The sequence below is a fragment of the Ornithorhynchus anatinus genome, chromosome 5 (genome assembly GCF_004115215.2).
Source record: "Ornithorhynchus anatinus isolate Pmale09 chromosome 5, mOrnAna1.pri.v4, whole genome shotgun sequence".
Lineage (NCBI taxonomy): Eukaryota > Metazoa > Chordata > Mammalia > Monotremata > Ornithorhynchidae > Ornithorhynchus > Ornithorhynchus anatinus.
The window spans coordinates 11,649,547-11,665,821 of record NC_041732.1 but is presented as its reverse complement, the minus strand read 5'-3'; the positions used below and the strand labels follow the sequence as shown (position 1 = coordinate 11,665,821).

The following is a 16,275-nucleotide window of genomic DNA, read 5'->3' as shown; positions in this document are numbered from 1 at the left end:
CCTTTCTACTTGAATCCTGTTTGAAGGTCATATGTCAAAGGAGAACATTCAGTTCTTAAAAATTTTCATTGTTCAAAATAAAAATGGAATTCACTTTATCTTGACATGGCACCTTAAAAGATGGAGAAAGGTGAAATGGTAGAAACTAGTTGAATTTAAAATAGAGGTAACAGCTTTGATAATAAAATATGAAATCTTTTTAAATTAGGAAGGTTAATAACTTCTTAATGTTCTTAAGCGACTTTTATCTAAACCAAAATCAAAAAAATATACTTGTTTAATTGTGACTGAGACATATCCAAGGGTAGCTTCAGTTAAATACTTCAGTCCAAACTAAAAGATGTAATGTGTTGCCATGTTGATGAGATCACAGTTTTCCTCTTTACTTCCTGAGCCCCTTTAAATGACGTACCACAAAATTGCTATTCATTCAATAGTATTTATTGAGCGCTTACTATGTGCAGAGCACTGTACTAAGCGCTTGGAATGTACAATTCTCTGCTTGTATGGTAATTATGTAACAGAGGCTTAAAGTTTTTAGCAAAGAGATTACTTGTATCAGTAGCTTTTCTATTCAAAATCAGCACTTGAAAATTGTAACCATAGATTTGTGTGCAATTTAATTACCAACATTTGATTAAATTTATGTTCCTTTGTGCCTGTTCACGGGGAAGAATAAAACAAATGTAACTGTTACAAACCTCCATTTGAAACTCAATTTCTGAAAATCATAAAAGTTGCATGCAGACTCTTGTGAGGAATTCTACATCCTCGATTTTCTGAAATCATGCTTTCGCCTTTCCGGATTCCGCTTGCGGATTCCCAGTGGTCAGATGTGGATTAGAATTCAAACTGAATGTTTATGTCTGCTGAGGAAGATAGCAATCTGAGGCAAAGGGCTTTTTCTTCATGTGTGTTTTTTAAAATGGAATTTGTTAAATTTGTACTATGTGCCAGTCTCTGTACTTTAGCGCCAGGGTAGATGCGAGCTGATCAGATTGAACACAGTCCTTGCCCCACATGGGGCTCACACCCATTTTCTAGATGAGGGAATTGTGGCATGGAGAAGTTAAGTGACTTGCCCAAGGTCACTTAAGTAGCAGGACCTTTTGACTCCCAGCCCCATGCTCTATCCACAAGGTCATGTTGCTTTCATGGATTTCCTGGGACTCTCTGCCCACTTTTTTCCTTTTTCACTTTTCACTAGAGACAGTATTGCCCATTAAAATCTGTAAAGTTTGATTCCTAAGTCATGCTTTTTATGAAATTGGTCCTGGAATTGTTTTTATTTCATAACCTTCAGCTGTGAGATTTTCTAAGGCAAATTTTACTGTCAAGTTAATCCCAAAGTGCCATGCTCACAAAGAAATGCATAGCCACCTTGATTCAGACGGTCCATAATCATTGTAGTTTTGGATGAGACTTGAGGGATGAGTTTGTAGAAGACTATACTCACTGCTCCAGCTTTGTTGCACTAAATTTGTGTGGTCCAATATTACCACCAGTGAAATGGCCTCAATGCTCCCAATGGATTAGAGCATTTGGCAGTTTCTTTTTGTTTTATATGTATGGATTGGCTGTGTTACTTAATTTGAAATCTTGTCATTCAAAATAAATGAAACCCATACTATAAAGGATAACTGGCCTAAAAACAAACAGGATCTGTGTTTAACAGATAAAGAACAAATGATAGTCTAAGCTTCTGATCCAGTAACAGCTTCTGACTTTATTTACAGTCAATGGCAGAAGTTCTTGCCAAAAAAGAAGAATTAGCAGATCGTCTGGAAAAGGCCAATGAAGAAGCCATTGCTAGTGCCATAGCAGAAGAAGAACAGTTAACCAGAGAAATCGAAGCAGAAGAAAACAATGACATCAACATTGAGACGGACAATGACAGTGATTTTTCTGTGAGTATTTCAACATAGGCTCTTTTGATTATTTATGAAGTTGTCTGTAGAAGTATTAGAACTAAAGTATTTTGAATGAAGTCCTTGAGAGGAGAAATTTTGGCGCTGATTTAGTTGGGTACCCCTAGCACATCAGGGTTGCATTTAAAGTTTAATAATAATAAAAAATAAAATGTAATTAACTTGTAATAAACATATTCTTAATGTAAGTAATGTACCCAACCCTACAGTGAAATTACTGGAGTAAAATGTGCTCCTCCATAGAAATAACTGTGCTCATCTTCAAGGCCAGGATATTTGGATGCCAGCCGAAGAGAATTAACTCCTAGCTTACAGGGGGTGAAATGATCTAAATTTGCTAGTTCGCGAGAGGACTGCTCTTAGGTGAACAGTTTGGTGCATTTCATTTTTCATTTATTAATTAAGCACTTCACCTCTGTATTTTGTAAACTAGGTGTGAGCCAAATTATTTCTAGAGTCACAATCACAAAATTTCAAACCACAGGATAAAATTCAGTATTTATGAATAAGCCTATTTTGGGGTTGCAGCACAAGGTGGCTTTATCCCAATTATCCCACAAAGTATTGCCATATAAAGTAGGTTCTTTGACTGTTTGTAGCTTCATTGGTTAGTCTGAGTCCCTCGTAAGGGAAAAACATCAAGTCATTATAACACATCTACAATATTAGAAATGTGTTTATTTGTATTTTAATATCTCTGATTATAATTAAACTTCAGGCCAGCATGGGCAGTGGAAGTATTTCTTTCTGTGGCATGGCTCTGGACTGGAATGATGTTCTGGCAGATTATGAAGGTAAAGTAAATGTAGATAATCTTGTCAGATGCAGCTTTTAAAATGAAAACCATATTTATGTTTGTAAGTGCCTCTACCACATAATTCCTCCCCTCTCCCTGGATTTTTGAGGAGAAAATGAGAGATTATTTTTGGAAGCAACTATAACTGTACAGGGTAGGTAAAGGAGAAGAGTCAGAACCTTAATGCCATAGGTTACAGGCTTGCTATGAGCGGAGCTTTTTCTTTGCATTGCGCATATACGTACCAGAGTAGGAAGAGGAAATAGATTAAAATATGCTCATGCTGCCAATGCAGGCTTTCACCTGATAGTTTCTTCCCTGAGGTGTGTGAACTCCAGGGTGGGAAGGGAAGGGAAGGGATTCGTAGTCATTCTTAGTACCTAGTAAGAGCAGTAGAAGTAAGAGATACAGTCCCAAGTGTCAGTCTTTTTATCAGTTAATCACTGGTATTTATTGAGCACTTACTGTGCTTGGGTGAGTCAATACAATAGATACAAACCCTTCCATCAAGGAACTTACAATCCTTTTCCCTCTCCCATCCTTTCTCCTCCTTTTTTTCGCTCCTTGATTTTCTCCTGCCCCTCTTATTGCTATCCTTACTTCCTCCTGTGAAAATTCCTCCCCCCTTTTTGAATTGTACCAATTAGGCAAGGAGTCAGGCAATTTTGCAAGTAAATACCGCGGTTTATTTGGAACAGAATAACAGTTACACTTTTTAATGTACACACTACAAAATGCTGATTTTTTTTTTCCCAAACATTGGAGTCAGACAAGGATGCCCTCCCTATAGTCACGAAAACAACTGTTTTCTTTCTGCAAACAGCTCGTGAGTCATGGCGCCAGAATACATCCTGGGGGGATATAGTTGAGGAAGAACCTGCTCGTCCACCAGGACATGGAATCCATATGCATGAAAAGCTGTCTTCACCTTCCCGCAAAAGGTTTGATCATTTTAAACTGATTTGAAAATGCTTCACCCAAGGAGAATCAGTCAGACTGAATCGTTAAGTTTAGCTGTTTGCTAGCAAACACTGACACAGTTCGAAAAATTATATTATTTAAGGAAATTAAATTGGACGCTGTGAGAAATTGCAGCTTTTTATTTATTGTATACAATTTTTATTCTTTTTTTTTTTTTACAATGTATTGGTAGAACAATAGCAGAATCTAAAAAGAAACATGAAGAAAAGCAAATGAAAGCACAGCAGCTAAGAGAAAAGTTACGAGAAGAGAAAACATTAAAGCTTCAAAAATTGTTGGAACGGGTAAGCTTTCTCCAGACTGAAATGTTTGCATTTTATTTCCATTGAGGTCTTCAGCTAATTACGACACACATTAATTCAATGAGAAATTTTAAATGTTTTGTGCATCTTCTCCCACTCCCTGCGGTGTCCCCCTTGCAGTGTGGCTCAGTGGAAAGAGCACAGGCCTGGGAATTAGGGGATATGGTTTCTAATCCTTGCTCTGCCGCTGGTCTGCTGTGTGACCTTGAGCAAGCCACTTAACTTCTATGTGCCTCAGTTACCTCATCTGTAAAATGGAGATTAAGACTGTGAGCCCCATGTGGGACAACCTGATTACCTTGTATCTTCCCCAGCGCTTGGAACAGAGCTTGGCACATGTTAAGCACATAACAAATACCATAATTATTCGGCGCTTAGGACAGTGCTCGGCACATAGTAACACAGCACTTAAGAAATACCATTATTATTATTATTCTTATTATTTGGATTTGCACCCACTGTTCTTCAGCCTCAGAACACTTGCATACATAACCATACTTTATATTAATTTACTTTAATATATTAATTTCTATGTCACCATCTAGACTGTAAGCTTGTTGTGGGCAGGGAATAGGTCTACTAACTCTGTTATACTGTACTCTCCCATGTGTTCTGCCCACTGTAAACAATAAATACGATTGATTGCCTCCTGACAAAAACTGTAAACACTACCCAATCTCATTTTCCAAAATAGAGAAGACATTTTATGTCATGTGTATGCATGTGTGTCGTACGCCACATAGCAAAAAAAAAACCCCCAAAATCCTCCTGACAGAAACAACTTGTTAATAGAGATTTGAGATTGAAATCTTTAAAATTGTCTGGAAAAGGACACAAGAACTGAGGAATATCTATTATCCCAATAGTGCTGCCTGAGGAATACTAAACCAAATTACCCGGAGAAAAACCCAAAATTAGACTCCTAGAAAAATCTCCTTATACTGCCTCTACCTCACAACTTTAATCTTTGCCATACTAAGGGAAAAGGAGCACCTAAAGACGTTTTGTGGGAATTGGGAAATAGGATCCTTCTTCAGATCCAATAGTCTTTATCCACTGGGTTTTAATGACGAATGCCAGAAAACAGATTGAATAATAAGAACCCTAAAATACAATATTTGCAGCTGAAATATTTTGACTGTAAGTACTTTGGAAATCTAATGTGGTATTGACTATCCAAAATATTTTGGACATTTTGTTTCTCAATGCAGTTGGTTTGGAAAAATTAATATTAAGTTTTTGATGGGTCTAAAGAACACTTGTGTTTAGGCCCATGTCTAAGGTGTAAAGTGTTTTGGATATTTTTCTATTATGACATTTAAAACACAAAAATATAATGTGAGACTTTGTTTTAAACGTCACACCACTCTGTTTTTTAGTACAGGAGTCCCGTAATGCTAAATGACAGTGCTCTCCCTCCTTTAAGGGAGAGAACTGCACAAAGTAAGCACTCAATAAATACCACTGATGGATTAAATCTCTATTGAATAAAATTAGTGATGGTAAATTTTTAACAACGACTAAAAGTGTCTTTGCAAACCAAATGGAATTTTAACTCCTCTTGCTAAAAAATGCAGGTGGGAAAGCTTGTGTTGCTACAGGATCCAGAAGGTTCAGCATGGCTCAGTGGAAAGAGCACGGGCTTTGGAGTCAGAGGTCATGAGTTCGAATCCCAGCTCTGCCACTTGTCAGCTGTGTGACTGTGGACAAGTCACTTAACTTCTCTGTGCCTCAGTTACCTCATCTGTAAAATGGGGATTAAGACTGTGAGCCCCACGTGGGACATCCTGATTCCCCTGTGTCTACCCCAGCGCTTAGAACAGTGCTCGGCACATAGTAAGCGCTTAACAAATACCAACATTATTAAGGTTCACAGCAAAGGCAAAACCATGAGGGAAAGTGAACGGGAGGTAGTTATTCCATCTCTGATGGCTTTCCCTTCTGGCAGGACCAAAAAAATAGGTAAGAGTAAATACTACACAGACATAACTTGTCACAATGTTTTGACCCACTGTGAATAGGAGAAAGATGTACGGAAGTGGAAGGAAGAGTTACTGGATCAAAGACGCAGGATGATGGAAGAAAAATTGCTTCATGCCGAATTTAAACGTGAGGTGCAGTTACAAGCAATTGTCAAAAAAGCACAAGAAGAAGAAGCTAAGGTAAATTGTGTTTTAGAAATGGTTGTAGCAAGGCTTTCAAATCTGTGCCTGGTTCATAATGACTAATTGTATTATTTTGGTTGCTCTTGTGTTGTAAAGAACATATCATTTGCTAGAATCATCTGGGCCCCCATGATTCAGAGTAGGCTCTCAGATGTTACCTGTTGTTAATGGATATGAAAGTTGGGAACATGGGGGTATGGAGGTGTGTGCGTTTGTGCACGTGTGTGCAGGTGTGGGCCTCGGCATCCAAGTGAGTCTTTGCAGGAGTCTTTCTAGGTGTACATTATGGTCATTAATAGATCTCTTTACCACATAATCTGATTAGATGAAAGGTTTAATTGTAAAGTGATCCCAACTCCTCCATGTACTATAGAAATCAAAACCTGCAAAGTAGGTTTTTTGTTTGAAAATTACCATCTAAATCTGAAAGTTGTACTGAATGTAATTTTAGCTCTACCTTATTTCATAGTACGGTCCTATCTCCATTTATTCAGTCTCTCACATCTCCAGATTCTCTGCTTCTGCCCTTCCATTCCATTTTACAATAGAAATGTCTAAGTGGTAATCTCTCCAAGTAGGGTTCAGGTAAAATTTGGCCAGGGTTGGTGAGATATTTTGTTTTTGCTCTTTGCCTGCAATATCCTTGCCCTTTCCAGATTTGCTTCCTTTATTAAAACCAATTCTCTGCCAGTTGCCTCCTTTTTCTTCAGTTGATACCATTTCAGTATGGTATTTGAAACCACATCAAAATCTGCTGGTTATCTATTGAGGTATCTGTGACAGCAAGGTGAAAGGTTGGGACCTCCCTGCTTGCTAAACTGTTTTGGAACTTCCTTACCCTCCTTTTGAAATGGTTTAGGGATTTCCCTTGGAGCCATTTTAGAGCTTGGGAAAACTATTTCAACAGATGGGGGTAGGTGAGTATTTGTAAATCACTCAGTCCCCATAGAAGCTAGAATTACAATGGTGTTTATTTTTATCCTTTCAGTGGACATAAACATATCAATATTGTAATTCCTATTAAATACAGGCCCTTTTCCTTGCAGTTGAAATGGAGTCTGCACTGTCTAATTGTCCAAACATCTTTGCCTTCATTATTTTTTCATTAAACCAGGGTGATTTCCATAATCACATTACCCAAATCACACTTTACGTAATCCCATCCAGACAGATGTTTCAACTGCTGGGTATGTTTACATGAGTGAGATTACTGCCTCTTGTGGTTCTTCAGATCTTAAATATCAAGGTCAATTGAGTCAGAAGCCTTTCCCCAAAGTAAAGGCTGACATAAAGTATCACTGAAGACCCCAACAACTGTTGCTGCTCTGCTGGTTCTCTCAATTCTCACTGCTTGCTATTCACTGGTCTGTGAAATCCATTCTGTAAATATATTCTGGGCAGTAAACAAAGCAGAAAATCCACCTGTTTCTTGGCCTCTTAATAATTCCCCTGATTTATGACTGAGGGGTTTTTTTTGGTAACAATTATTTAGTTGTTGCAAACAGCTTGTGTAAAGCAGTCATCCTTTTTGGGTTCCCTGGTGTCTGCTATTAGTGGTAATATCTGCTAGGGTCTTTTGGCTTATTTTACACGAACCCAAAGATCTCCTCCTGGTTTAAAATGTTTACCATTTGCTATTAAACCTTCTTATTTCAGAGTAGTGTTTTATATCCTGAAGAGGGATCCACTTGCTAGTTAGCATTTCACCCTTACTCAGCCTTCCTGATGAAGTCAGCATGGCCTAGAGAGAGGTCTTGGAACTAGGTGTCGGAATTGTATTCTACTCCTGGCTCTGACACTTGCCTACTGTGTGACTCTGGGCAGGTTCGTCAACTTCTTTGTGCCTCAATTTTCGGATCTGTAAAATGAGGATAAAATACCAGTTCTCTCTCCTTCTTAGAATGTGAGCCCCTTTAAGTGCTACCAAGGACTATCTGATTTGAGTATCTTGTATCTATCCCAATGATTGGTGTACAGCAAGCGCTAAATACTATTATTGTTTTCTAATGCCACATCTTTGTGCACACTGTGGACAGAACTGTAGGTTCCACATTGACCTTTCTGTCACAGATGCCCTCATTGGTGAATTTCATCTTCAGTGATGTGTGAAGGAAAGTCATACTATAGCCATGATTATGGCTGGTTTCTCCGCCTGAGTTAAGTATTCAAGAATTTGGAGCCTACTGAAATTCACAATTCACTTTTAGTAGTTATCTCCAAAACCCAAAATATTTCAATTCGTGATACTATTGATGAAAATGATAAATAAGTTTTTAGTTCTAGGAGAAACTTGGTCTTGATAGGAATCTGTCTTTGAACCGACCCTTAGAAAAGTGTTTATTTAGCTGTAACTATACTTGGACCTACTGAAAAATCATTCAGGTTTATTTCATGTACATAAACACGGAAACACTACAGTATCCTAATATGCTAAAAGTATTTTTATGTTATAGATTTAAGATACGCTTACAGACATATAGATTAGTCCAAGGTTTCCCAACTGTTTTACCATGCTCCTCTGTTTGGCTCAACATTTTTTGTGCATAGTCAGTGTGGGAATAGACTGACAAATTCCCCACCTAATCAAAGGTGCCGCCATACTAAAATGGGGCTTTGAGGTTCTGAGGAGAAATTTGTAAGCCCCACCTTCCTCACCGCTCCCCATGTCCACTGATCTTTTGTAAGGGTGCTTTGGAGAAGCAGCGTGGCTCAGTGGAAAGAGCATGGGCTTTGGAGTCAGGGCTCATGAGTTCGAATCCCAGCTCTGCCACTTGTCGGCTGTGTGACTGTGGGCAAGTCACTTCACTTCTCTGTGCCTCAGTTCCCTCATCTGTAAAATGGGGATTAAGACTGTGAGCCCCACGTGGGACAACCTAATTCCCCTATGTCTACCCCAGCGCTTAGAACAGTGCTCGGCACATAGTAAGCGCTTAACAAATACCAACATTATTATTATTATTATTAGTTGGTTAGGCTCAGACAGAGCAACTACTGAACTAGTCCATAAAAACTATAAAATAAATATTGGAATTAAGTACACCTTTTAAAGGACAAATCAATGTTTTATAACTCAGTTAAAAATAATAATATTTGTGATATTGAAATCCTTTGTTCCAAGCACCATATCAAGCCCTCGGGTAGCTACAAGATAATCAGGTCAGACACAGAGCTGGTCCCACTTGGGGTTCAAAGTCAAAACCTGTCCAGGTTGAGACGTTGAAGAGCTAAAATAAGCTATTGCAATTCAAATCAAGAGTGTTAAAGATGGAAATCTTCCTAAGCCATCCAGTTTGTTTCCCCTGACCTGCTGCAAAATTCTCTCTGCAGGATGTTTGCTGTCATTTTAAATCTTTCCATTTCTTCATTTTTCCAAAGTTAAGGATATTCCAGGTGGATTTTTCATCCTTTTTTAAATTTTTTAGGTCAATGAAATTGCCTTTATAAATACTTTGGAAGCTCAGAACAAACGCCATGATGTGTTATCCAAACTGAAAGAATACGAACAGAGACTGAATGAATTACAAGAAGAGCGTCAACGAAGGCAGGAGGAAAAACAAGCCCGTGATGAAGCTGTGCAGGTATATCTTAGTATTGTAAGGACAGGACAATTGCACAAAATACAACAAGTTCAAATTTTATCAGAGAATTATCATTTAGGATCTGTAAATTAATGCCTGAACTAAGAATTAAATTCAGGGCTCTTCACATTGTCTTCTGTCTAATTCTGTAATCAGGTTCCAGTAATATTGCCTCGTTTTGAGATTTTTAAAAAAATCTGCATTAATTTAAAAGCAACAGATTTGATAAATTGAATATGTTGACATTTCATATATATTATCATGTTCAAGGCTATGACTGAACTAGTTTCTGGAAACTTTATTCTTTAAAACCATGATGGTTCAGAATTTTATAGTGGATCGCAATTGTCCATCTTAATAACTGGGTGCTTGGAGTATTCAGATGAACCCCTACCAAGTTTCTTCACGTGGTTTTTAGTGACCTAGGGATATCTACTGTATGGTACTGTGCTGTGTGCTTAGAAAGGTGTCAGTGAGGTTAGCCAATAGAACCAAAGGAAAACTGTAGTCTTTCTTATCTTTGTGGTGAAACTTTTGGAGATTTTTGTCCCTGCAACATCCTTTGGAGAGATAGAGGGGGAGGTACTGTGTTTCCTATTAGGAAAACACTGTTGAATATACTGTTTCTTATTGAAATACCAAACTTTAGCCTCAGATCCACAGTGCCCATCCACCCTTCCTTGGAATAAGTACATGACTTATACATGTACTTGACTGTTTACATGGTTGGATCATCATTTCTGATTGTGCTGAACCCTATGTTTTGTTCTTTTACTGGTGGTTCATATGAAACTACAATGGTTCAGAGACCACCAGAGTTGCTGAAACCTAGACTCTCAGATTGAGTATGTGTGAGAGATGGAAGTTATTCAGGAGACTTAACAGTTTCTCTTCAGAATCTATCCACTGCTAGTTAGAATTCTACATTTTCTCTGAAAGGCAACACATACGGTGTTGTATAGGGTGAGAATGTACCAAATTTCACAGTCCATATATTCAGATGTATGTATTTTTCATTGGGTGATTACAGACCCCAAATCTTTTTTTTTAAAAGGAAGTTAAATTTAAAGAATCCAAATCCTTCTATTAATGCAATGTTATTGTGGAAATTGTAGAAACACGAGAGTCAGGAAATGCAAAGGTATCATTTTCCCAACATGATTTAGCTATCCTAAACACAAATATTAAAGCATTAATTTATACTCTGTACCATCCTTAAAGAGTGTTCTTTGTTCCTAGGGTCTGCTATAACCTAGAATTTCTCACTGATCTATGAAAAACCAAAAGTGCCAATGAAATGAGGAGATAAAAATAATATTTATTGTGCTTTTTTTGATAGTATTTGTTAAATGCTTATTATGGGGCAAGCACGGTCCTAAGTGCTGGGGTAGGTACAAGGTAATTGGGCTTGTAACAGTCACTGTCCCACTTAAGGCTCATTTTGCAGATGAGGGAACTGAGGCCCATGAGATCCCTGATCCTCCGACTCTCAGCCCCAAGCTTTTTCACTGGACCATGCTTCTGTTTTAAGTGGAAAAAAGTTTATTTATCAGGTTTTCTCCTCCATTTTTTTATGGTATTTAGGAGCTTACTCTGTGCCAGGCACTCTTTTAAGCACTGGGGTAGATACAAGGTAATCAGTTTGGACACAGTCATTGCCCCACATGGGGCTCACAGTCTTAATCCCCATTTAATAATAATAATGGTATTTGTTAAGCGCTTACTATATGCCAAGCACTTTTATAAGCGCTGGCACTGTTCTAATCACTGACAGATGAGGTAACTAAGGCCCAGAATAGTGAAGTGGCTTGCCCAAGGTCATACAGCAGACAAGTGGCAGAGCTGGGATTAGACTCCAGATCATCTGACTCCCTGTCCTGTGTGCCTTTCATTAGACCACGCTGCTCTTTTATGTGGAAAAAATCACTTGGGAGAATACAGAGTTGGTAGACACATTCCCTGCCCATAGCGCACTTACAGTCTAGACAGACAATATCACTAAATAAATTACAGATATGGACGTGAATGCTGTGTGTCTGAGAGTGGAGTGAATACCCAGGTGTCCAAAGGGTACAAATCCAAGGGCAGAGATGTCACAGAAAGGAGAGGGAGTCAGGGAAAGAGGGTTTCATCGGGGAAGGCTTCTTGGAGGAGATGTAACCTTAATTAGAGAACATAGTAGCACTTAACTACCATTATCATAATTATTTTTATTATTTGTCTTTAAATTATATGCAGAATTTGCTTGATTGACAGTAGGATTTTGAAGTTTATTTTGATAGCCATTTTTCTCTCTAGTCTCATTAAAGCTCTTGAAACTCTTTCACTAATGCATTATTCAGTTAAGAAAGACTGTCTTTGTGCCTGGGTTAAGTGAATCCGGGCTCAGCTGCATTGTGAGTGCATTTCCCAAGGGTAGAGAAAGAGATCCAGCAAAAAGATTCTGCCATAGTGCGTTCAGATTTTGGGATTGCCCATCCAACTGGTCTGTAACTTTAATTTCTAGGAAGTACCAAAAAGCAACAAGCTGAAAAAGCTTTTTGGACTGCAGACTACTAGGGCAACTGGAAGAAGTAATAGGGTGTTTTTCTCTCAGGGAATGAGGGTTGGGAGTACTAAGAGGGTGAAGAGCTTTCACTCTTTAAGCCTATAGGTAATTAGCTTTGCATTTCAAGTATTCATTAAAACTCCTTCAAATATGTAATTGTTATGTTCTGATAATGGCAATGATATCTTTGAAAAGGTGTATTTTAGCCTTAATATTTGTACCTTTTGCAAGGCTCTGCTGGTCCCCCATTTTGAATTTCCCTGACACTCAGTGGTCATCACAGAAACATCTTTACGAAACACATTATAACATTAAACATAACAGGTCATTATAGCTCTATCTTTACCAGAGCAGGCATCGAAAATAAAATCAATTGGCTCATTGGCCGCTGTAACCTCTGAAGAACAGGACATCCTCAAGCGGTTTACTTTTGTAGATAACGCTGGGGTCTACCTCTAAGTGACCACAGTCTCAGACTGTCACAACAGTAATTTTCCTGCTTACTTTCTGTTCATTTCAAGTGGGTTTTACAATAATGACTATGCAAACATTTAGGAACGCAAGAGAGCTCTGGAAGCAGAACGCCAGGCCCGGGTGGAAGAATTACTGATGAAACGGAAGGAGCAAGAAGCCCGCATTGAACAACAGCGGCAGGAGAAAGAGAAGGCCCGAGAAGACGCGGCCCGGGAGAGAGCCAGGTAGCTCTGCTTGTTATCTTGGTCTAGATGGTCATCAGTTTAGCACTGATAAAGGGAATGGGCTTCAGAAACCACTTTTAATTGAATTAATCGGTTGTTCTCGTATTGTCTTAGCACTTACTATGTGCCAGGCACTGTACTAAGTGCAGGGAATCCATCGGTTGGTAATCCATCAATCAGTAGTATTTACTGAATGCTTACTGTGTTCAGAGAACCGTACTAAGGGCTTGGGAGAACACAGTACAACAGAGTTGGTAGGCATGTTCTCTGCCCATAAGGAGTTTACAGCCCAGAAGGGAAGACATTTTTTTTTTTTAAAAAAAGGATCTGTCCTAGTGGAAAGAGCTGGGGTCTGGGAGTCAGAGGACTTGGGTTCCAGTCCTGGCTCTGCCACTTGTCTGCTGTGTGACGTTGGGTAAGTCACTTCACTTCTCTGGGCCTCAGTTTTCTCATCTATAAAAAGGATTTCAATGCCTCGTCTTCCTTCTCCATCGTCTGTGAGTGCCATGTGGGACAAGGACTGTGTACAGTCCGATTAACTAGTATGTCCCAGGGCTTAAAGCAGTTCTTGGCCCATAATTAGTGCTTAACAGATACAACAGCTATTATTATCATATGTGTATAAGTTGTTTTGGGTGGGGAATGTGTCTGTTTATTGTTATATCTTACTCTCTCAAGCCCTTAGTAAAGTAAGTGCTCAATAAATATGGTTGAATGAATGAATGACTGGAGCTGAGAGTAAGGTGATTATCAAGTCATCAAAGATTACAGAGCAAAATACATGGGCTACACAGAAGGACTCGGGAATAGGGGAAATGAGGGCTTATTTGGGGAAGCCTTCTCGGAGAAGATGTGATTTTTAGGATGGCTAGATGGGAAGAGTGGTGGTGTGTCATATATGAAGCAGCAAATTCTAGACCAGAGGGAGGGCATGGATAAGGTTTTCAGTGGTAAGGTAGATGAGATCAAGGTACCGTGAGTAGGCTGGCCTTAAAGGAGCAAACTATTCAAGGCTGGGTTGTAGTAGGAAATCAGCAAGGTAAGGTCAGAGGGAGCGAGCTGACTGATTGCTTTAAAGTTGATGGTAAGGAGTTTGTTGTGGAAGTGGGTGGGTAATCACTGAAGGGTTTTGAGGGATGAGGAGACGTGGACTGAATGTTTTTTTGAGAAAAATGATCCGGGCATCAGAGTGAAATAAGGACTGGAGTGGGAGAAACAGGAGGCAGAAAGGACATTGAGGATGCTGATGCAGCAGTCAAGGAGGGATATATGATAGGGAAGCTGCGTGGCTTGTTGGAAAGAGCACGGGCTTGGGGGCCAGAGGTCATGGGTTCTAATCTCTGCTCCTCCACTTGTCAGCTGTGTGACCTCGGCTAAGTCACTTAACTCCTTTGTGCCTCAGTTCCCTCATCTGTAAAATGGGGATTAAGACTATGAGCCCCACGTGGGTCAACCTGATAACCTTGTATATACCCCAACATTTAGAACAGTGGTTGGCACATAGTAAGTGCAGAAAAAATGCCATCATTATTAAAATTATTATATGAATACTTCACAATGGGCCCGGGTATTTGTAATGGCTCGTTACAATAGAAAGATTCTACAGAATCATTTGAAGTACCAAAAGGCACAATCTTGTGTGGGTTCTTGGATGTCTGTTAATGAAATAGTTTCCTTTATGAAATCTATCTGAATGTTCACACGCACTCTGCTTTGCTTGGAAATGCAGTTTTTACTAATGAACACTGTTAATGTTTGCAAAATGCTTCTTAAACTAAGCTGACCCAGACCAACCTGGAGGATCTATACTTGAACTATTATTTTGCAGCCATGTAAATTATCTTACTTTGTTTAGCTTGGCACAGGATTCAAGAACACATCACCACTTTTGACTAACTCTCAGAAGGAGGAAGGAACACAGTAAAGCGAGTCAGGTTATTTAGAATGAAGATTCTAAAGTTTTTTTTCTGTTTCAACTCATTTCTGTGGACTGGATGGCATCTCAGTGACATCTTTTGACTTCATGTTTCCTGTACTTCGTATCATTTTTTAGTTTGCTCAGGAGATTTTTTGTGCTAGCGGTTTTGGGAAACATTTTAGAAGCACATCATTTTTACATGAAATGTATTTCTGTCTTCAGTGACCTGGTGTGGGATTCAATTGATTAATAATGTGCACAGTTAACTTCTTGTGGCATTTTATGTCCCAAAATAATAACAGATGTAAATCCACATACCCCAAAGAGAAGCCTAATAAAGCTCCTTTTAAAAACTTGGTCCTTGAAAGATTCCAAAATCTCCTTATGGCTTCCACTTGTGAGCACTTGAGTCATTTGATTACCAAGATTTAAAACTTTGGGGATCTTTTAGTCTTTTTGGTATATCTGCTGATCCTTTCTCTGTAGTCCACCCCAGTTGTGCATCTGGTGGTGATTAAATCTTCTTATGAAAGGAATAGTGTATGTAATACTGCCTGTTGAGAAGTCCTCTACTCTCATGCTACATTAACTTGATTCCATATAAAGTTTTAGATGCAGTTTCTGAACAAATTATAGTCCAGAGAATTAAAATCCTCAATAAGGTAAACCCTGTTACATTCTCGTTAATAGTTATCCTGCCCATATTTTTAGAGAGTTTAGAGACCTAGCATTGTTTCTTTAAGAGTTTCACTTATTCCAAGTAAGGTATCAGAAAAAATATTGATACTCTTTGTTAACCAGGTTTCTTTAAGTGCCCTAACTTTTATGAGGCATCTCAAATATTGATCCAAGGCCTAGAGGAAAAGTTGTTTGAACAAGGTTTAAATGATCACTGATGTGACCTTTTCGTAAAGGAAATCCTCATGTTATCCAAAGGTGTGTATTGCTTAGTTTCCCCACCGTGAGGGTGTGGATGAGAGGGAGGGTATGTGTTGGTGCGGAGGGACTGCCTATTAGGTGTTGGTGTAAATTATGGTCCAGGAGATTCCTTAAAGCCAAGCTCAAATTGTTCCTGAAACATATACTGTTTCTTAAACATCTCAGGGGAGATATACTGCATATGCTTGCTACTTCTCATCAGTCGTATTTTTCACATGATATTTGAAGTAAGTTAAATAATATAGTGATTGTGCTGAGGTTTTTTTTTCTTTTCTTTTTTTTTTCCAGCATTTGCTATTAGATTTGTTCCCCGGCAGTATTTCTGCGATTTGAGGTTTTGGGACTTCTATTAGCTATAGATTTCACTTGAGGGGAGAAAAGGATTGAAAGTAAATCCGAGTAGCTCTAGCACTTCTAATTCT

General features: G+C 38.8%; 1 protein-coding gene across 6 annotated transcripts in view; it reads left to right on the top strand.

Moving 5' to 3' along the window:
* Positions 1 to 16,275, top strand: part of SCAPER (S-phase cyclin A associated protein in the ER) — a 319,884-nt gene that overhangs the window by 83,139 nt on the left and 220,470 nt on the right. For all 6 annotated transcript variants that reach the window (XM_039912274.1, XM_039912273.1, XM_039912272.1 and 3 more), the window contains 7 exons: positions 1,737 to 1,907; positions 2,647 to 2,722; positions 3,548 to 3,665; positions 3,878 to 3,989; positions 6,029 to 6,169; positions 9,595 to 9,750; positions 12,854 to 12,996. In XM_039912274.1, coding sequence (XP_039768208.1) covers positions 1,737 to 1,907; positions 2,647 to 2,722; positions 3,548 to 3,665; positions 3,878 to 3,989; positions 6,029 to 6,169; positions 9,595 to 9,750; positions 12,854 to 12,996 — 917 coding nt within the window. The remainder of the gene's footprint in view (positions 1 to 1,736; positions 1,908 to 2,646; positions 2,723 to 3,547; positions 3,666 to 3,877; positions 3,990 to 6,028; positions 6,170 to 9,594; positions 9,751 to 12,853; positions 12,997 to 16,275) is intronic.